Raw genomic sequence first — 23640 nt, 5'->3', positions numbered from 1 at the left:
TATTATTATTATTATTATTATTATTATTATTATTATTATTATTATTATTATGCATACAACATCAATCATAGCCTTTTGTTATTTCTTAAATAACTTCTTCTTCTTCTTCTTCACTTCAAGGATTAGGTTCATGTTGAACCTGTTCCGGCGCCCATTTCGCTCTTGGTCTTCCTACATCTCGTCTTCCTTTTGGTTTATATCCCATTGCTAAAGCTGGCAGTCTGTAGTTCGGCATCCTTTGTAGATGTTCACACCACCTTCTGTTATTTCTCTTTAATTTCTCCAGCAATGGTTCTACCTCTAATTTCTTCGGTAAATCTATGTTCTTCTTTTTATCTTGTATTGTACATCCTAGTGTACTTCTCATAAATTTCATTTCTGCTACCTGGACTTTTGATTTATCTTTTTCTGTCATTATTCTGGCTTCACTTCCATAAGTTAGCATAGGTACTGCGATTGTATTGAAAAATTTTATCCGTGTATCTTTTCTTGTTTTGTTTTTTAAAGATCTATGGATTGTTCCACAGACATTTCGAAAGTTATTAAGTTTTTTATCCAGGTCTATATCTCTTTCATATGAAATGTAGCATCCTAGGTACTTAAAATATTTAACCTGTTCTATAATTATTTCATCGATTACTATTTTTGTCCTTATTGGGTATTTTCCTTTAAATGCTATTGTTTTGGTTTTTTGAGCTGCAATTTTAAAATTATATTCTTTTGTTATTTTATTTAAAACATAAATTGATTTCTGTAATTTATCCTCACTGTCTTGGATAATTACTTTATCATCAGCATATGTGTAAAAGGGAGTTCAAGAAAGTGTTGTTCTTTAAATATATTCCTGGATTAACATAAGATTTCCATGTTCTAAACATGTCGTCAATGTAAATATTAAAAAGTGTCGGCGAGATACTACAGCCCTGTCTTACTCCTTTATTAGCGGGAATCGCTTCTGTCAAGTTTTTCTTAAATAACCTTAATGCAATTTTGGGGTACGAAGGTAAAAGAAATGTATTTTGGCGGTACGCTAACAAAAAAGATTGCATACGACAGACCTAAGAAATATAGGCCTACAACATACCAACACTTTTAGTCTAAAAAAACGCATGATAAAGCTGTGACCTTCGGATAAAAGGGAATATATCTTCAAAATATGTTTTGAGAAAAATGAGATTTAAAGTTAGAACGATTTTTATAAATTATCGATACAATTTTTATTGTCATTAATTTTTAGGTACTCTGGCGAGCTTACACCCGATATTTGTCTACCGTTGATGATGATGATGATGATGATGATGATGATGATGATGATGATGATGATGATGATGATGATGATGATGATGATGATGATGATAAAATTGACAGGATGTGAATCTATCTCGCGTAAAAGCTGTGAAGGCACACGGTTGGCAGCCCTGTAAGTGGTCAGGAGTGACAGGATGTGTAACGCGCCATAACCTCTGCACTAGGAGGAGGTAAGCCTTCAGCACCATATTCGCGTCTCCTTCATTTTATTGCACTAAGAAAAATTAAACCTGTACTTAGGCCTACTTCATAAAAAGCAGACATGCCCCTAAACCTACTCCATAAATTATAACTAAAAGAGAAAATCTCTTATCTTCGCTCAGGATCGAGCTGGCGCTTTTCCAGTTCGAAGCCAATTGCCCTATAGACTGAGCAATTGGCCATTTAAATCGACGTATATAATTTTATAACAGTGGGACAAAACTTACGTGGCGTCTATAAACTTTAACAACCAAAAACCACGATATTGAAGAAGTAGAAGCTGTATCTTCTTAGTCTTCATTTCACGGTTTTTTCTCTCTTTCTTCTTCTTGTTCTCTTCACTATTCCCTCTTCTTCTCTTTTTTATCTATTCTTGTCTTTTTTCGTTTTCTTATTTTTTTCCCTCTTTTCATCTTCCTTCTATTTCTCTTTTATTTCTCCGTCGCCTTCTTAATTTTTCTTTTAATTTTCTTTCCTTCCATCTTTCTTCGCTTGACCTCCTTCAATTTCTCTTTGCGTTTTATTGCATTTTACTTCTCTCCTCTCCTCTCCTCTCCTCTCCTCTCCTCTCCTCTCCTCTCCTCTCCTCTCCTCTCCTCTCCTCTCCTCTCCTCTCCTCTCCCCTCCCCTTCCCTCCCCTCTCTTCTCCTCTCCTCTCCTCTCCTCTCCTCTCCACTCCTCTCCTCTCCCCTCCCCTCCCCACTCCTCTCCTCTCCCCTCTCCTCTCCTCTCCTCTCCCCCCTCTCCCCTCCCCTCTCCTCTCCTCTCCTCTCCTCTCTCCTCTCCTCTCCTCTCCTCTCTTCTCTTCTCTTCTCTTCTCTTCTCTTCTCTTCTCTTCCTTGTTCTTTTTCCTATTTTCTCTCCTTTTCTCCTTGAAATTAAGTACCTCAGAAAGAAATCTTCAGAGGGAATAAGAAGCAAGACCAGTAGGTTACATGATTACTGTATCTTCGGGCTTTATTTTATTTTTAAAATACTTCTTTACACGATTGTGTTTTATGTTGTTAATTTAATTTAAATATAGTCAAATTATTACTGAGATACTCTTGTGAACAACGTATCATTAACTTTACTTCCGCTGAATTTAATCATTGTAATAATTCTATGAAGTTATAGTTCCTGGCTTTAGTAGTGAATTTAACTACGAAAATACTTTCTGTGTGAATCGTGTCACATACTGATTGTCTCAGAAGCGGAGAAGGAACTCATGCTTGTATATTACGTAAGTTTTAATATGGATTGTAAAATCGTGGAAAGAAATGAATATTCAGGCAGAGTGGCCACCAGTGTGATGTTTGTTCAAGAGAAAAGTTCCACAACACATAAAAACGGCAAAGAACTGTAACCGATCAAAACTAGCTCTTAGGACGATTCTAAGAAATCTAAAATTAAGCGGCTTAGCGAGCCTTCCGTTGCCGGTGAGTGAGAGCGACATGTGTGATTGCTAAGTAGGAAATTTGGGGTTCGATTTCCGGCGAGTGAAGTTTGAACTGTTTCGTAGGAAGTGGGTGTGGGTTCTTATCTTGTGCCGCTCCTTGTTAATTGCCTTGTAGTTCTGATTACATGATCAGGAAGAACTGCTTTCTATGGAAATATATTGCTCTAAAACGGGCAAACACAAAAACTCTTGGAAAACGGGGAAAATGAAGAAATATTTGCAAAGTGCTGGCTTACGACTACCGCGGACCCGATTTCAAATCCCAGCGGTGACAGAGTTATTTTTTTGATATACAAAGAAAGTCAAGAATGTGAGGATATTTTTTCGAGGCTTTTTCACTTTTCAACTGTTCATTTAATTAAATACTTTCGACATTCCAACTTTCGTTATTATCGTTTCGTAAATCAGGGCACCATTTGTGTTTGTACTGCGCCAAATAGATCGTCCGCAGTGTTGGGTGTTACTCGGGGTTTATCGAATCATAAATTCATGTCTGCAGAGAGAAATCGCCCCGCACCAGGGTCTCAGCCCTGATGGGGACATGATGACTTAGGTACTCTATGAGGTACGGCAGTCGACCATCATCAGAGGTACCGGTATGGTGTTCAGACTTATTGGTTGGAATGCGTGGGCGCAGATGTACTGGAGCTGAACTGCTTAAGAATACTCAGTTTCTTTATACAATAGGTATGTGCCTGTAGAAAACTGTTAAGTATTGTTGAAAAGTACAAAGAATTTTAAGATTCCCTTGATGATACAGAGCTCTAGATTTTGTGGGAATATTCAGCAATGTGTTTTGCACTATGAGAGTCAAAGAGTAGGCCCCACTATTTTTAAATGCGAAATAACACCGAATTTATGCTTTTTGAGCAAAACAAAACTGAGTTTATGCTTTTTTTAGCGACATAACACCGAATTTATGCTTTTTTGAGCGAAATAACACCGAATTTATGCTTTTTTTTTTAGCGAAATAACACCGAATTTATGCTTTTTTTAGCGAAATATCACCGAATTTACGCTTTTTTGAGCGAAATAACGCCGAATTTATGCTTTTTAGCTAAATATCACCGAATTTACGCTTTTTGAGCAAAATAACACCGAATTTATGCTTTTTTGAGCGAAATAACACCGAATTTATGCTTTTTTGAGCGAAATAACACCAAATTTATGCTTTTTTGAGCGAAATAACACCGAATTTATGCTTTTTTTGAGCGAAATAACACCGAACTTACGCTTTTTGAACGGTATTAAGCAAGTTTTTATACCGGAATTTAAGATTTTTTTCATGTAAAATAGGATCCCTATTGGCCTTCATAATTTCCTCTCACTTTTTTCAAAGAATAGTTTTTAAAAATCTGCACTCAAGGATGTCACTGACAGCATAACAAACAAGCTGATTGCTGTGAAACGCGTAAAATGTATAATGAAAGAGTGTGTAGGCATTTGTTTTATACGACAGTGATTTCTTCATGTTCTCATACCAGACATATCATTCTAGCCACAGGGGCGTTCCGAGGGTCATAGTTTTCCATGCGTGATATGTTAGACTACAGAGTGCAATATTTACTGTCTCATATACCGGGGGTATAGAAAGTTACGCTCGTTTTCTATTCTTGCAATCATACTCTGTGTACAAGGACTAGCAACTTATCATTAGTAGGCCTAGGCCTATTATTATTATTATTTAGTGAAGCTGTTGTTGAGTGTGAATAGAATTAGTACGTCATGGTTATGGTTCATTTCAGGTAAGCATGGCGCTGAGACAAATAAATAAATGAATAAATTAATATGAAAGTAAATAAATTAGAAAATAAATAAAGTAAATAAGTAAGTAAATAAATAAATATACAGGGACATCATTTTATTTTTACTTCAATTTTTATTGTACCTGAGTTTTGGAATGTACTTCACTCCCACCCCTTCTACTAGTAAACTTCCAACCGTTCACGACACAGAGCCGAGGGCGCGTAAGCAGTACTCAGTTAGTGAGTATAGTACGTTCCAGAAATATGTTCGCGTTTTCCTGTGACGAAAGAGCTTTCAATATTCAATCATATTTTCGTACAGGTACTGTCGTCCGTTTGCCTACGTCGCATCCCGGTTTCCCCCACCTGCTTCTGTTCGCCCCTCTGTTAAGTCTAGTAGCTGGGCTGTCTTAGCTCTTTTCTGAAAACATTAATTTCTGTTAGCAATTGGACATCTATGTAATATTACACAACTGTTTGAAATAACTTAAATAAAAGAGCCTCGTTAAGTAATTAACTGTCACGTGATCCCCCCCCCCTTTCTACGACCCTGCGACAAAACCACTTGAACGGACAGTAGATAGCATTTCTGAGTAATTTTATTTTTTCGGATAAGTGAAGATTGAATTTACAGTACGTAAGGTACTCTTTTATAGAGTAGGTATAGAATTATTTCAACATGAGTTACTCGTACGAAGGACGAAACTGGTAATTGGAATTAGGTACAGTAGTCTATAGTGCGATAATATGCACAAAAGAACTGAAGCCTGTATTGAAAGGAACGGCCACCATTTTCAAAAATGTGTTTAAATATTCATATTATGATTATTTTTAAATTTAACTTCATTCTCTATATTGTACGCTAATGTGCTGTAACAGTACAATATACACTGCATAATTAATACGTCCGAATGGATAGCTCAATTCGTCTGTAAAAACACTAAGTGTTAATACAGTACTGTATTTTGATTAAATAAAAACCTAATGAAAATTATCAAACTCAAAACTGCGATATTTCCTAGTTTACATAAATGGATTAACTACTTTTCTTCCCTCCTATACCTAGTAAAGTGATTTGTATTTTACGCCAGTATCATCGAACTCCAGTCGTGGAAGGGGTAGCAAACGGTGTTTTCTGTTTCAATCGTTAATAGAAAGGTATAGCCAGGTTAATATTAAAAATGTTAGTAAAAATAAAATGATGTCCCTGTATAAATAAGTAAAGATACTCCTTGCATTCAAAATCGGGCGTAACTTCTTACACACTCGGTATTCACAGAAGTAAAACGTTCATTGTGCCGATTACATCAGCATGGAACTCGTTTCTTTTGACCGTATATTCCGATCCAGGTTCATCGTTTCTTTTACACAGGGAAATTCTTGCCATCGCATAACGTAGAACGCGACCATCACCTGCTAGTCTATTTGCCCTACAAAACAAGTGCGCATATACGCCGCAGTGCGGAAGAACTCGGTTTGATCCCCGCCTATACAAGAAAAGTGTTATTACGTGACATGCGATGGTAATATCCTTTTACAATTTTAGCACAGGTAGTAGACAGTAAACCGTTCGTTGTGCATATGAAGTTATTCGTAGATTCATGACAATTACTTACTTACTTACTTACTTACTTACTTACTTACTTACTTACTTACTTACTTACTTACTTACTTACTTACTTACTTACTGGCTTTTAAGGAACTCGGAGGTTCATTGCCGCCCTCGCATAAGCCCGCCATTGGTCCCTATCCTGAGCAAGATTAATCCAGTCTCTATCATCATATCCCACCTCCCTCAAATCCATTTTAATATTATCTTCCCATCTACGTAGATTCATGACAATTATTTTGATTAAAATTATAGGCCTACTTCATTCTTGATTACACTCTTTTAACACTATGGCTATATATCACTGATGATCTATTCATTCATTCATAGTGTTATGTCAAAGGGCAGGTCTTTCACTGCAAATCCAGCATTCTCCAATATTTCCTATTTTCTGCCTACATCTTTCCCCCCGCATATGACTCATATATCTTAATGTCGTCTATGATCTGATATTTTCTTCCGCCCCGAACTCTTCTACCGTTCACCATTCCTTCCAGTGCATCCTTCAATAAGCAGTTTCTTTTCAGTCAATGACCCGACCAGTTCCTTTTCCTCTTCCTGATCAGTTTCAGCGTTGATCTAAAAGTCATTTAAATTACATAAATAACGACTAACTTCGCGGTGTTAATATTTAAATTGTGATGTTATTTTACCTGATTGTCTAGTTTCGATGTAGTTTCCATCATCCTCTGAATTCTGATCATTTCAGACTTTCTACAGTTCAGAGGATGATGGATATAACAACGAAACTAGTCAATCAGGTAAAATAACGCTATATATTAATAATATATAATATTAACACAGCGAAGTTGTCATTTATTTTATTTAAATAGCTAATTTAATAGATTATCAGTAAAATTACACATTGGAAAATTTCTCATTATCAGGGGGCGGATTTAGCAAATTTGCATGTTTTATTCCTTAGTTCAAAATCATACGAAGAGTTCGCGGGAAAAACGATGAATGTCACAGTTTTCTTAAGGTTGATGTCATTATCTAATTCAATGGATCACTGCGAAATTTAATGTTGTTCTTATGAAAAATGGTAAAAAGGAGAATTATCACCACGAATACAGTAATCCTTTCCTTTATTTTCTATAGAAACAGCACTACATCATGCAGTTATAGACGCAATTAGATCATTATCTAATCCTTAACAGAAACGTGACATTCATCGTTTTTCCCGCGAACTCTTCATATGCTACCAATTTTCAGCATATAGAGTGTTAGTTGGAAGGCCGGAGGGGAAAAATATCTTTTGGGGAGGCCGAGACGTAGATGGAAGGATAGTATTAAAATGGATTTGAGGGCGATGGGATATGATGGTAGAGACTGGATTAATCTTGCACAGGATAGGGACCGACGGCGGGCTTATGTGAGGGCGGCAATGAACCTCCAGGTCCCTTAAAAGCCATAAGTAGGTAAGATGAAATGAGGGGAGATGGAGAGAGTTGCTGGAATGATAGAGAGAAACGGAAGTAACCCAAGAAAACCCCCTCTGTAACGTCTGTCTACCCACCACATATTTCGTCCCGACCTAGCCGGGGATAGAACCCGAATCGTCTGGACGGAAGACCAGTGCACTAGCGCTTTAACTAAAGACGCAGAAATCTTCTGTAATATTTTCTCATGAAGTTTCGGCCAATGTATTAGACTCTAGACCTGTAGGCTACAAGGGTTGGGAACATCATCGTGCTAACCATATAATAACCCCTGTAGTGGTTGGATCAGGACCGCCTATAGAAATTGTGATCCCCCTACAAACACTTGTAAGTACAAGCATACTTTAGTGAAAATATTATAAAATATATTTCCATGTATTGTGTGTCCCTATCACCACGACATGGAGCGTCTTCAGGTTGCGGATGAATAAGCAGTCGCAGACAGCCGATAAGGGGTGGTCCTCCAGCTTGGGGGTTGAGCGAAGAGCTAACAAAAAGCTTGTTACGAAAACTCCAACGTAATCCTCGGAATAGGATTGATTTTCTGGCACGACCACAGCAAAGCGGGAGGCAAGAGGAAAAAAAACCTTTGATGAGGCCGAGACATAGATTTGAGGATTATATTCAAATGGATTTGTGGGAGGTGGGATATGATGGTAGAGTCTAGATTAATCTTGCTCAGGTTAGGGACCGATGGCGGGCTTATGTGAGGGCGGCAATGAACCTCCGGGTTCTCTAAAAGCCATAAGTAAGTAGGTAATTAGAAATATATTTAAGAATAAATTAATTCCCCTGCATATCTGTTGCAGAGTAGTATCCTAACTGAAACATCACATTTTATGGAAGCTCTTGAGAAGTAGGCTGTTTTAGTCAGAATCTAATTCTAATGTTTGATATTTCGAAGCAGAAGGCATCTTGAATCGTCTCACTTTAGCTGATAATAGTTCTATGACCTCAGTAATATTGACCTTTCAAGCCAGTTCACACTCAATGGATAATCGACAGCATTGTTCGAATGTTGAGTTTTTCTTCACCTAAACGTGTTTGCAAGTGTTTTTTTTATCAACTTCAATTCACCAAGTGCTGCACTAACAGGGAGAGTGATGGAAAGTCTTGAATTGTTGAAAATATAATTACTATTTCAGTAATATGTGACTTAACAGAATAAAATTCTCCTTTCATGTAAAAATAGTTTCGTGAATATTTTGTATCTTAGTTTTTCAGTGGGTACCGGCGCACACTGGGTTATCTGATAATGAAGCTGCTGACCGTCTAGTTAAAAAGGGAAGTAAATCATACAAAACTGCATGTCTACTTTATCATTTTCAACAGTTAATAGGCTACATCTCGCTAAATAACATCTCCCAAATGATCAATTCCATCGACGCTAAATATCCCAGTAGTTGATACAGCGTCATTAAATAACCAAGTAAAAACAGTTAAACGATTGTTGTGTTTAGTGAACTGTCCAAATACAGATTTGAACCTCATAAGTGACACCAGTAAGACATCACTCATGAGGCAAATAAGCCAGGAGATAATGAAGTAGTGTGGCCAGTTCTTTTACCCTCCATTGCATACATCGTTGACTACTGTCAGCGCATTTCGAACTGGCGGATCAAGATCACGCAATGGACTGCATTTTCGACGCGTGCTTACTCCATTCCTGGACCATTCTCCTCAACTAAAGTCAGCTGGGACAGCCGGGATTACCAGTGCTTTAGTTCACAGTTTTCAGTTCAGTGACTCATGCGTGGTTTGTACGTTTGTACATGACCTTGATCCGCCAGTTCGAAATGCACTAAGTAGGCTATAGTAACATAATTATTGTACTAATCAAACTTCACATGTATGCAAACGATTGAAGCGTTGGGCCGAATAACGGTCTATGTTACAATCTGCTGACTGTGCAGGAGGAACGAAAATGTTACATCGCAGACCGTTGCTCCAACCAAGAAAGTCATGGTTGTAACTCGTGTAGAAACGTGAAAGACAATTTTTGTGACAGCTGTGTAAGTCTATATAGAGCATTATTCCATTAAAAAGTCGATTTTGAAAAATTGTGACATAGACCGTTATTTGGCCCAAAGCTTCAATTGTTCTTCGTCTGATACACATCGTCGAGTGAGATATACTGCCTGTTAATAGGCTAGATGTAGCTGCAGTCTTAGAAAAAAGTGTTGTCGCACAGATATTTTATAAGTCCCAGAAAGGAGGCAGTGCACATGATCAGAGACCTGGTTCACAAGAGAACGACTAGTTGAGGTAATAAAATTAGTTTTGTTTCGTTGTATGTCTGTATAAAGTATCTGTGCAACAAAACTTTTTTCTAAAACTGTAGGCCTATGTATCAGCCAGAACCACAATCAGAGGTAGCTAACAGATTTATAATAATAATAATAATAATAATAATAATAATAATAATAATAATAATAATAATAATTTAATTTACATCTCAATGAGATAAAAATAGACACTAATGGTACCGGTACATGAAATGGTAATGATGTTTATCTACATTTCACTACCAGAAGAATTTTTTTGTTTATTTCATCATGCATTTTATACAGTGGGGCGCCGGGTAGCTCAGTTGGTAGAGCAGCTGGCTACGGACTGGAAGGTCCGGGGTTCGATCCCAGGTGGTGACAGGATTTTTTCTCGTTGCCAAACTTCCAGAACGGCCCCGAGGTTCACTCAGCCTCCTATAAAATTGAGTACCGGGTCTTTCCCGGGGGTAAAAAGGCGGTCAGAGCGTGGTGCCGACCACACCACCTCATTCTAGTGCCGAGGTCATGGAAAGCATGGGGCTCTATCTCCATGCCCCCCCAAGTGCCTTCATGGCATGTTATGGGGATACCTTTATTACCTTTTAATAATAATAATAATAATAATAATAATAATAATAATAATAATAATAATAATCCGTGGCGCTACAGTCCGTGGAGGGCCTAGACCGACCAGTCGGCTGCTGGCCTCACGCCCACATGCCGAAGCAGAGGTGCACGATCATCCAACCAGAATGGAGGTATCGTGTGGTTAGCACGATGATCCCCCCAGTCGTTATAGCTGGCATTCGCAACCGGATTTCGCTACCTATCGTAGCTCCCCAAGTGCATCACGATGCTGGTTGGGCACCGGTCCCATACAGTGAGAAAATTTCTTCCCCCACGAGGACTCTAACCAGCTCGCATTCCGTAACGCGAGTCCTAGGCAGGATGCCTTAGACCACGACGCCACGGCGCGGGACAACAGATTTATGAAGTCAAAATATAGCCTAAAGATAGGCCTATAATATCATGAAATTGCCACGAAATTTCAAATAATAAAACATCGGAGTGTCTCAATGTGCAATAAAATATAATTCCTGAGTATCCTAGGGAAAGTGAAATTGCATCCTTTCAATTAAGTATTCACAGAGAATGACTGCAAAACACTTGAACAAAATTGGAATTATTTATTCACCACTTTGTACATTGTGCAGTCTTCAGGAAGAAATGGATCAGAATCATCTTCAGCGTTTTCCAGCCCTTTCCTCTAAATCCACTGTGAGTGGGAAATATTGAAGGGCAACAGAGTTAATGGCTTTATTGCCAAGAGCTCAACATTAGTTAACAACAACATAGTTTGTAGCTTTCCATAAAATATCTAAAAATTGGACTGGGCTCCCCTACTCGAGTGGTGTCCCCCCATGGGCGGCTCTGGTTGGATGATCGTATACCTCTGCTGAAGTATGTGAATTGAAGCTGGACCTGAAGCCAGATACTGTGCCACTGAGTCACAGCGGAGACAGATGTCAAGATAATACCTTCATATAGGTCACGACCCCCAACTTCGTCTCCGCTCACTCAAGCATAATAATGTGTAGTCTGCAAGACTGAGATAAGTACACCAGAAGTGTTGTGTTGAGATAAGACCCGGTTTTCAATAATCAGAAACTTCTGGATAACTAGAAAGGAATAATCATTTTATGTGTTGTTAATTACTGGTAATAAAATTGATTACTAATCGTCACAAGATGTTGACCGTCTGAGTTGTTCGTTCTTCTCTCTGCGTCGCGGTTGTGCGCATGCGTACGATGCGGCTATATTTTGCGCTAGACCCGACTGGGCGTTGTATTGTGGTGTCAGCAACTGGTTCGTAAAGATCGTGGAACTCCGTCAACATGGCACAAGGTACGTTCACGTTATAGCAAAGGTGCCCGTTTTCAAAATTATTTTAGTTTGTCTACGTGCTCATTAAAAAAAACATCAAGTTACATTAATATGTGGGGGCAATACGTTGCAATATGACGCCATGTCTAGTATTTAGGTCTAGGTTTAAGTAAATGCGAATAATTTTTTTTTGCAAAGTTATGTGTGTGCCAAATTCTACTAGGAATCTGGTTAAGAAGTGAACAGGCTGTGATATTATGATTCTTATTGTTAATTAAATGTAACAACAAACTTTTATATGTTGTAGTTACGCGTAGTTTTTTCTTACCGATGTTGATGATGTGTCTGCCGGTAGCGCGGTTGGCTGCTTCTTTTGTTCCGAAGTCTTCCTTCGCTGCTATTGCTCGCGAAAAAGTTGCCAATACTGGCTGTTTTGCAAGTTGATCATTACCACGAGCTATATCGAGTCTACTTTTTAAGTCGCCTTTGCTCTTGGCAACATACTTCAGATTTCTAGGACGGCAATTTTTTTTTTTTTTAATGTCGAGTATGCCGAACAAGAAGTACGAGGAAAATTGCATTAGCTTGAAACCAGTTAGTACGTGACATTTATTCGCGGGTTGCCGGTAGAGATCGCAAGGATGACTCCATAACGTAACGGCTGACGTAGTCATAGTAACGAATATATACGATGGATCGATGTGCCAAAACGTAAAATTAAATCTAAAATAAGTATTCTAAGATTTCTGTAAAGGTAAAAGTTAACCAAACCGGTTACGGTACTAAAACTGCTGCGAAATTATTATCAGAGGTGGTTACTATTTCCTGTTACATTCCTATGTACTCAACTCTTAAAAGTAAGTGTAAATGAGTTACCCTATATTTATGGCTGGCAAATTGCCTTTGTAATGTTCCATACCGTGACAATATTAATTCTGGATACAATTTAATCCACGTAGTAACAACCTCTACCGATACCCGCAAACCATACATATATAAAATTAGGATATTCTTTGACATAGGGCAGGGCCAAGGGCAGAGAGAGAGAGAGCGAGAGCGGTTTCCTTGGGGGGGGGGGGTAAAGCAAAACCATAGACTCCCCGTATAATGGGGTTATGGGGGACATAATTTACCTCTTTTCCCCATTACAGCTTGACCGTAGTACCGGTACAGTACAGTATATCGGAATATGATCATTTAATAAAGGTATTTTCTGGAGGCATGTTTCTTACAGTGTTACATCCAAATCCGCGATGTTTCGGACCGAGTTGTGTAGGACTTGAACTGTAGGTCTACTACAAATTCTAATGGGGCATAACTTAAAACAATCACTTTTTCTCTCTCGTACAGAAATACAGATACATCAATAAAACTACGTAATGGTGCTACCAGAAACATTTTTTATATGAAGCTTACCTTCCTGAAGATATCATAAGAAATGTAAACTCTAATTATTTTCTTTAATCTCGTCTTTAAGTTTATACATTATACCGGGATCACTTTCCTTTTTTCTGCATGGTTGTGCGGAATATTGTTCACATTTCTCCGGTTGGCGGCCTGAAAACCTGCAGACTTCTAACACAAGTCCACACCTGTGGAGTAACAGTCAGCGCGTTTGGCCGCGAAACCAGGTGGCCCGGGTTCGAATCCCGGTCGGGGCAAGTTACCTGGATGAGGTTTTTTCCGGGGTTTTCCCTCAACTCAATACGAGCAAATGCTGGGCAACTTTCGGTGCTGGACCCCGGACTCATTTCACCGGCATTATCACCTTCATTTCATTCAGACGCTAAATAACCTATATGTTAGTACAACGTCGTAAAATAACCCAATAAAATAAAAATAAAAATCTAACACAAGAATACAAGCTGTTGCAAAAGAAACATTACAGTGCTTCCATTCCTCAAATGAGGTATAGAAATTCTTACACATTCAGAAACTTAAAATAAATATTATAGTCCAGACACATGATCTGAAGACATTAATTTCGTCAATTTAAGCACTTAATCATAAACAAAAGCAAAAAAGATCTTTTGAATTCAATATTTTCTAACGCAAATAGAAAAAAAAAACTTCAGACAAGTTGAGGGGGGGGGGGCACTGCCCCTCCATGCTCCCCCATAACTCCGCCTATGGGCAGCGCCTTCGTTCTCCCAAGATTTTCCATTCTTGTCTCCTACCTCTCACTACCACAAGGGCTCCGTCTATGGTTGCGTTGTGTCATAATTAAATGAAACTGAGAGACGGTATAATTTTACAAGTCAACAGTATCTGGAAAAATAAGTTGGTATAGCGCTGGCCTTCTATGCCCAAGGTTGCGGGTTCGATCCCGGGCCAGGTCGATGGCATTTAAGTGTGCTTAAATGCGACAGGCTCATGTCAGTAGATTTACTGGCATGTAAAAGAACTCCTGCGGGACAAAATTCCGGCACATCCGGCGACGCTGATATAACCTCTGCAGTTGCGAGGGTCGTTAAATAAAACATAACATTTTTTCTGATTCGGAGTTGCGCTTGGGCGTGGGTTCGATTCCCGCTTGGACTGATTACCGGTTAGGGTTACTTTTTTTTTTTTTTTTTTTGCAAGATTTTTCCCAACCGTAAGGCGAATGTTAGGTAATCTCTGCCGAATCATTGGTCTCCTCGCCAAATACCATCTGGCTATCACAAATTCCATCGACGTTAAATAACTCAGTAGTTGATACAGCGTCATTAAATAACAAAGTAAAAGAGTAAAGAATCGATGGCAGGTTAGATTTGGTTTGTTCAGACTTCTGGTATGATTTGCATATAGGTTCTTTGGGGATAAGCGCATACTGACGAATTCCATATAACTTATTCGCTATAGGCCTGTTGGTATTTATTCGGTTTCTGCTTCCCTGGGGCTTAGAAGTAGGATAAAATTCGTCATGGCCAGGCTTCGAGACTTTGGACCCGATACAATAAATTTACTGTGCATGTACTATAGGTTGTTGACTCGCTGCAGGTAGTGAAAGGTAGAGATGTGTTCAGGTAACAACGTTGCTATTTAGAATAGAGTACGGTAGTATGGGGAAACACACACATATGTACATTCTGAAAGTAAATATACATTACCCAATGACAATGTCAAAAGAATGTGAAAAGCATTTATTCTCCTGCCTTTTATAAGCATTTGTGTTTAATTATACACGGTGTTAATTGTGGAAATAAACATGTATCAATTTTAATTTCTTCATTTACCCTATTGGTCGTCTTTAGGAAGTGCAGTTACAGTACCGAATTGCAGTGTACTACAAGATACATTTTCAGTGTCAAAAACGTAAATCTTTTTCAGTTGTCTACCAAACACAGTTTGTCCTGTGAAAAGCTGCGCTCTACGTCGCATGACTTTATAGGAGCAAAACGAAAAAACCTAACATCATTACAGTCTCTGAGAGACTGTCCTTCATTCTCGGGTGACTATGCCCACTAATTTGCTGTTTATGTTACACAATGCTCCATATCTGTTATTTTTACATAAAATTGATTTTCCACTTCTGTTTTACACGTTCAGTAACCGGTGTACTTGGTGTCTCATTAATTCTCGGTGTCATTTCCTCAACTAATTTGAGGGCTTCCGGCATCTCTTGCTCTGACTTTTCTAACCGTGTAATAGTTTGACACAGTTTGAAAATAGGTTTGTATGAAAACCAAATTATTCATCAGAACCTTCAAATCCAGAGCGTTTTCCTTTGCGTATTTGTTGTCATTCATTCTACAGTACCCCCCACCCACTGTACGCTTTACCACTATACTCAGTACGCCGTTATGCGGATTTCCCACTGAACTGCTCTATCGGGTCCGAAGTCTCGAAGCCTGATCATGACGAATTATTAGTCCGACGATTATTCCAGTAGTATCGAGAAATATGACGCCAACATGTATCCAGAATATCGCCAAACAGGGTACCAAAAGTACCCTTACAGGATCACCCACAAAGACGACGAAAAAGAGGACGTCACAGAAAAGACTTGTAGATCCTGTTTAGCTGAAACCGAAACTGGTCAAAATGGGCTAATTTCGTGCATGGTGTATTGTGATGATATCCATTTCTTATGTTCTCGCAACCACTTCCAACATACAATTATTACTCACATCCACAAATAACTGTGCTGTGACCAACGTTGGAATTTCGAAGTATATTTTTTATAGGCCCGGTTGCTTTCATTCCGGGTGGAGTTCGATTCATGTGCAGAAACATAATAAGGGGTTGTTTGGTTTCAGTTTGTTTATAGAAGTCCTAAAGAACAAATACGGTCAGTATATTAAGGGTATATGTACGTGAACGGCTACTCCATTTCTGAAATTTTATAAGAAAATGAACTCGCAATTGGACAAAAATTACAAGGTACCACAACAAGACTTACTAGAACTTAAATATCTGATAAAAATGTGAAAAAGGTTACTAATAATATTTTTTAGAATTCACTTTTTACTTTAAATTAAATTTTCCAAAATTTAAAAATTTTCACACATATTATTTTATAACTTCACAACCAATAGATATAGAATTCTGAAATTTTGTACACTGATTTAACATGCATTTATGCAAAAGGTAGACTACAATAATGCCCATTTCTTTGAAAATGGAAAAATTACGTCACAAAACATTATGTAAATTTTAATACATTTTATATAAGACAAATAAAAAATTAAATGTAATAAAATAAAGAATTCTACATGTCTGAGAGTAGTCTACTTTTCAGAAATGAGTGTTCATTACATGCAGGAAAAATATTAAATATGTTAGAGAAACCATAACAATGTTATATTTTGATAAAACTGGTTTAAAAATATTATTAGTAAACTTTTTTGTACTTTTATCAGATATTTAAGTTCTAATAAGTCTTGTTGTGGCACCTTGTAATTTTTATCAAATTGTGAGTTCATTTTCCTATAAAATTCTAGAAATTTAGAGCCTACATTTTGTGATAATATTTGTGGTCTTTCATGTACATATACCCTTAACGTCTTTGTTAATTCCAAACATTATGTAAGTATATAAGATAAATATGTCAATATTACGAAGAATTCAATATTGTTATATATTTAATGGCGATTAAAAAAAGCACTATCACACAATTAAATATAGTTAAAACCAGTAGAATGATTGTTCTAGTACCGACGACCGCCTACTGAACTCTTAAGACCATAATGCTAAGTTCGGCATAAACGATCGATTTTGCACTGCTTTACAAAAATAAAAAATAAAAAAAAATGTTTAATAAGTGGTAAAAAATTAAATATTACAGTACTTTCCCGATCTACAAGGACTGTGAAATTTGCCTGTGAAATAAACTTTCAAGTGAAATCATTAGCTACTGGAATATAACCATTTAAATTTTGTGCATTTTTTTTTTTGGCCCACTGTGTACAATGCACATAGAAGTATTATCTTCGACGTCTCTACTCCACGTTTCATTGGGCAGTCTATTTATTTCTGTTCTCCACATCTACGACGATTGATGCATAATCGATAGAGCTCACACAGTGGCCGCCGGAATTCTATGACGAAGTCATTACATTCACAACAAAACATAATGATCCATGCCTTGTTACAGAAGTAGGGGCAAGATTGACGTATTCGAAACTAACGAGACTATCTGTTGAATCGAGAAACTGAATTTGAATGCACTGTTTTTAATTTTTTTTTTTTTTTTTTTTTCGATATACAGTTATTATTGCTAATTAATAATTATTCAATATTTGATTTACCACATATATAATATGATAGGTCCATACATAATGTTCCGCCTATAAACTGCGACAATGTAGAAACGTTTTACAAAATATGATTCATATAGCAGTAGATTAATAACAATATTAGTACAGAGATAACTTCACAGAAAATATAATAAAACGAATGATCATGCTGCACAACTGTTACAGATGCAAATATTGATACACTAATTATTAGAGATTATTATTATTATTATTATTATTATTATTATTAGTACTACTACAAAACTTGATACAGTTCTTGCATTATCGTGATTTAATTTAATTTAATTTATTTAAATTCAAATATACAGAATAAAGAAATATAATTACAAAAACAAACAAAGATAAATACAAATAAAATAATACAAGCAATATAAAAAGAAGATACAGTAGTATTAACAAAATTTGAGACCGAATGAGCAGCGCTCGTGCTCGGTCGCAGTTCAGATATAATATTAAAATAAAAAATAATAATAATAATAATATAAATAAATAAGTAAAATAAAATAGGAACTAAAATATAATTACAGCGGCAATGGAATTAAGTATATACTATAATATTAACACTAGAGAAGAATAATATCGCACGTGAAAAGTAGGATTAATATATATTTCAAAATTATAGAATACAAATATAATATAGGTTGATTAATTCATACACATAGGCTATAAATTTATTTAATCAAATTTAAGATATTGATTTCGACATTTTGTACGCATCTTCTGTGTTTGTTTTAACGTAATAATTTACATAGAATAAAGCGATAAAACTTGTGACAATGTCCAAATAAACAAAATATGTATAGCACGACCGAGATTTGATTGCCTGCGGATCGACTGACAAGGGAAGGGTTTCGGCTCGAACAGGAATTTCGTATCCAAAATTTGTATACAGGCCCATCTTTACATCTCTGTAAAGCTCCCAAAAGCATTCGTTTGTGTAATGTGTGGTTTGTCCGTTAGAGCACTATACAAGTTGAAGGGTGGGGAGAGCACTGCACAGATTAAGGGGATGGGACACCTTACCCGTAAGCCTAGCCTAGCTTAGAAGCTAGTGCGAGTGATAAAATATCCAAAGTCCGTTTAAGAACATTTTTCTCCACCGTTCTGTCTGAAAATATTGCAGCTAATCAAACATGTACACTGTTGTGTGAGTCATTGAATGTGCAAAAGGACACGACCTTAATAAATGAATCATTCCAAGGCTAGGACATGGAATGTATGATCATTCCACTTAAAAAAAAAAACTAAATATATCCAGACTCTGAATATCTATTTCCTTAGACAATACAAAATATATGCTCGGAGGATAACAGATTACATAAGCATTCTTGCTGAGAATCCAGAACTTACCTTGGGAAATCGAGTGTTTATAATGAAAATGCACTCTTGTTATTCATAACCAGTTGTCTGCTCCAGTATACCGCCCTATGCTTCAGTATTCCTGGCAGTCAGCTGGTTACGTGAATCGTGAACAAGTCTCGAACTTCAAAAATGTAATTCAGGTGGCATTTGATTTTTCAGCACTGCAGTGTGGTTCAGGTGATTGTTCAGGTGTTGCTTCTGCGTGTTGTGCTTATTGCTCTGCTCCATGCTGTTTCATGCATTTTATAGAGAATCCTCATGTACATTTTTAAAGAAGTGTATTGACCAATAACAACCAAACTGAGGGTTACACAAATGAATACTTTTACGGTCTTCATCACCATTGTGAGGTAAGCCTCTGTACAAATTTTTAACCAAAAATTCCTGTTCGAGCCGAAACCCTTCCCTTGTGAGTGTCCTGTAAGCTGTTAATGAATTTAAAAAAAGGACGACTCGCGACAGGAACAGTTTGACTGTGGCGCATGCTTGGACCTGTCATGCGGTGCCAGCGTGATCCTTACTTGGATTTATTTTCGCGTGCACATTCCAGATCAAATCAAGAAGCTCCCTTCGTGCTCCGGTTACACATCTTGCATTTACGAAGGTTAGGCTTGGTTATTTTAGGTTTTTATTAATAAGTTAAAGTTCTCCCATTCCGTGCATGCGCAGTTACCTCACAGCTAAACTGTTTGTCACGAACCGCACGTGTTAGAAGCGTTTTCAGCTCCAATCGATAGTAAAAAATTGGTAGATCATTTAAAGTAATGTTCATATCCTCCAAGTAGGCCTACAATACATAACAGTTAATTCATCGCCCATTGATTATTTGGGATATGTTTGAGTGTTGGTTGACTAGTGAAAATAGTTGTATTTGATTGGACATATCGTTACTTAAATATGTAGGACGTTAACATAAATATCCCTTTTAACTATTTTTGAATTTATGAAATATACAGCGGGATATACGAAATGGGATCACAAACGCAATGAAGATGTAATGGAAGAATTACAACTATAACTTGTAATTAATCACGTAAAACATTATCGGAACAACTGGATAAATCATCTGCATCTCCTACGTAGAGATAGAATCCCAAAAGTCATGCTCCACTATCGTCCAAACGAGAACAGATCTCTCGGTCGTCCAAAGAAGCGCTGGATTGAAAATTCAATATGGCTTAATACTTGAAGGGAAGAAGAAGAAGAAGAAGAAGAAAAAGAAGAAGTGTTCTGGGAATAATAAGTTAATTAAGTAGTTAAACATCGCTGCAATCGAAAAGTATTGGGAATAAATTTGAATAAGGAATAAAAACGTAGAAACGTAGAAATTTTCATTCTCTTGTTCTCCTTTTCCAAGTCCTTCACACTTCTACACCTACCTACCTTGCCTCCCGTTTCAGTTACCTGTCATCCTATCATAATCTCTTCACACGCACGCAAAATAGCCTCGTACTAGCCATACCAACACAAGACATCATCGTATTCATCATCATACACAATCTCGCTTTCGCGCTTGTGGAATACCATACCCAGTGACATCAGAGACTGTCGGAATTTAGTAGCGTTCAAAAGCAAACTTATTAAGCATTTTCTTACTGCGTACAGTAGGTTTAATTTTTACTTAGTTAATAAAAAAAATGTTTCTCCCTTCTTAATTTTTAGAATGAACTGTCTACCTTTTATTAGTCTGTTAATCTTTTAGTACTTTGATTTTTATTGTATTTGTAAATTCAATATTAATTGTAATTATAATTGTAATTGTATTCTTATTATTGTAGTTGTAATCCCCTGGTAGAGGGGAAGAGAAGGCCTGATGGCCTCATCTCTACCAGGTTAAATAAATAAATAAGTTTCCTTCCCAGATTCGAACCACGAAAGTCTTAGTTACCAGTCTATCGTGCTTTGGAGTGAACAAGGCTCTGAAATCGGCTACAAGGTTCGGTCCTTTTTTTTTTTTGCCACTACTGTACATAATAATTATACTGGTTATATTCAGAATGTGTTGATTATTCAGTTTATCTTATATAGCCTACGAAGCGTTAAAATAGACCCCGTATTCAATGACTGGTTATAGCGCATTCCATTGACATTTGGCCCTAGCATGGTCACTTCCGTCGGTGGAGCTGTCGGTCCGCGCTGTCTGGGCAGCGGGGGAAGTTAAGCGATGACGTCACGCCATCGGTCGACGGAAGCGAGTTACTCATTTTGTCGACGAGTACGTAGAGTTCTCCCGGCCAGAGCCGTCCTTGTCTAGTGCTGTAGAAATAACAAATTTTCTCATCTGCTTTGTTTGTATGGTCGGTGTAAGGTATTCGTTAGAACAGCGGATATTTATGTATGATACGTACGTAAAGACGAAATCCTTTAAGAAGTGTCGGATGAAATTCATAGCGAAGTTCCCTGGAGTGTCCGTGCCTCACAAGAACACGATTCAGACGCTGGTGAAAAAAGTGCGGCAAACGGGGAGTGTTGTGAACAAGATGATTCCGAGGAAAAGGCGTGTTTTGACGGAAGAAAGGCTGGACGACATCGGAGCTCATATCGAGAACTCTCGCCCTGATTCTTTACGGCGGTTAGCTCAGCAAGCTGGTGTTTCCAAGACGACTGCATGGAGAGCAATGCAACTTCTGCATGTGAAGCCCTACCCGAAAATTATTGTACAGAGACTTGGTGGGACTGACTATGAAGCTCATGTTGACAAACAAACAGAAGTCCGATCTCTGCCGAGTTTGAAAATAAAAGGTAGGGTTGATGTTTTAGCGAATACAGATATATTTCTGTACATCTGATGTCTTAATTGAAAGATTGCAATTAGAGTTAAATAGACAATGAAACAAAACGTGTTTATAGGACCACACTGCTTGTTGCAATGAGGAAGGCTATTTTAAATTCCGGATTATGAAAGAAAAAAAATCTCTCTCCCTCTCCCTCTCCCTCTCCCTCCCCCTCCCCCTCTCCCTCTCCCTCTCCCTCTCCCTCTCCCTCTCCCTCTCCCTCTCTCTCTCTCTCTCTCTCTCACACACACACACACAGGTTTCAAACTTGCCTACTGTAGATCGCGATCTCAGTATTGGGAAGTGAGGTCAGAGGCTGCCATTTTTAAATTTTGGTTGAAAGACAAGTTTATTTACCAGCCGACAATACTTGTTTGTTTTTCTGGTCTGTTGACGTCTCGTGCTACGATGCATTCGGTTGCGATAAAGTTCAAGTTCATTCAACATCAGAATTACGATACGAACTTCCTAGCTGTTACTACAATAAAAATGAAAAAAAAATTCTTAAACGGTTATGGGCTATAATATTATATGCCACATACGAGATACTCTATTAGATTCACAAAGTTGTTGTCCACACCTGTGGTGTAACTGTTAGTACGTCTGGTCGCGAACCAGGTGGCCCGGGTTCGAATCCCGGTCGGGGCAAGTTACCTGGTTGAGGTTTTTTTCCGGAGTTTTCCCTCAACCCAATTTCAGCAAATGCTGGGTAACTTTCGGTGCTGGATCCCGGATTCATTTTCACCGGCCTTATCACCTTCATCTCATTCAGATGCTAAATAACCTAAGATCTTGATACAGCGTCGTAAAATAACCTATTTAAAAAAATTGTTGTTCATCTGATGATGGTAAGAAATACTGTATCATATTTCAGATTTGCTCCAGTAACGTCTTGTGACGTAGAACGAATATTTCCAGAGTACAAATATATTTTTTTCTGAACATAAAGGGAATATTTCTTTTAATAAAATGAAAATGTTCATTATTTGTTATGAGGTTAGAATGATAATTGAATAATTTGTATGTTATTTTTAAATGTATGGGTAAATTATTTTAGATTGCGAATTACGAAGTTTATAATTACGAATAACTATTTTTTATATTATCCGTTTATTCTTTTCTTGTTCTAAGACCGTGGACGATTGAAGCAAAAGTTTGGTTACCATTCGGTTGTACATGTTTGTCGTTCTGGTTCATTGACATTGAGAGCTGCGCTACTACTTTTCATTCAGTAGAGATACTGTGCTCCAACCACGAGAAAGTCTCTGCCGGATGAGACGAAAGGGAGTAATGCTGTGAATGAATGTTGATGTCATAAGATGTCATAAGGTCACACATGTGGGTACTCATATCTCTATTGGCTCGCTGTCACAGCACAAACAATAACATTGATACACACATGTTCATACTACCCTAGTTACAAAATTAGATCACTGTTAATCTCCTGGTCTTTTAATCTCTCCGTACAGGAAATAACAAATGCAGGAGAGCGCATGATTTTTAAACAGACGTTATAACGATAATATTATATATCTACTTCGCTCCAGTACATGTCGCAATAGTAAGCACATTCCTTTCACGGTCGATATCCTGGTTGGAGAACAGTATATAGGTACCACCTTCCTAGCTCTGGTTATTGCATATGTATGTATGTATGTATGTATTTATTCACACTGCACTGGGTATATACCCGGTGGCAGTGGTAACTAATTACACTCAATAATGACAATAATAAACTTATTAATTAAAAATACAATTAATAATAATACTAATAATTAATACTAATAATAATAATATGAAATTTTTGAGGAGGACAACAGGATATACTCTTTTAGACCGAAAAAGGAATGAAATTTTAGAACAATTAGA

The 23640-nt window shown here is 37.4% G+C and overlaps 2 protein-coding genes across 3 annotated transcripts in view; one reads left to right on the top strand and one right to left on the bottom strand.

Moving 5' to 3' along the window:
* The window catches only part of LOC138695017 (choline/ethanolamine transporter flvcr2a-like), a 74639-nt gene extending 62289 nt beyond the window's left edge, over positions 1–12350 (bottom strand). The window contains exon 1 of the mRNA XM_069819305.1: positions 12223–12350. The gene's annotated coding sequence lies outside the window, so the exon portion shown is untranslated. The remainder of the gene's footprint in view (positions 1–12222) is intronic.
* LOC138695016 (uncharacterized) overlaps positions 11760–23640 on the top strand; it is an 81279-nt gene continuing 69398 nt past the window's right edge. For both annotated transcript variants that reach the window (XM_069819304.1, XM_069819303.1), the window contains exon 1: positions 11760–11915. In XM_069819304.1, the coding sequence (XP_069675405.1) occupies positions 11906–11915 (10 nt within the window). In that variant the 5' untranslated portion in view covers positions 11760–11905. The remainder of the gene's footprint in view (positions 11916–23640) is intronic.

This window comes from Periplaneta americana, chromosome 2 (genome assembly GCF_040183065.1).
Source record: "Periplaneta americana isolate PAMFEO1 chromosome 2, P.americana_PAMFEO1_priV1, whole genome shotgun sequence".
Lineage (NCBI taxonomy): Eukaryota > Metazoa > Arthropoda > Insecta > Blattodea > Blattidae > Periplaneta > Periplaneta americana.
This window is presented reverse-complemented; position numbering and strand designations above follow the sequence as displayed.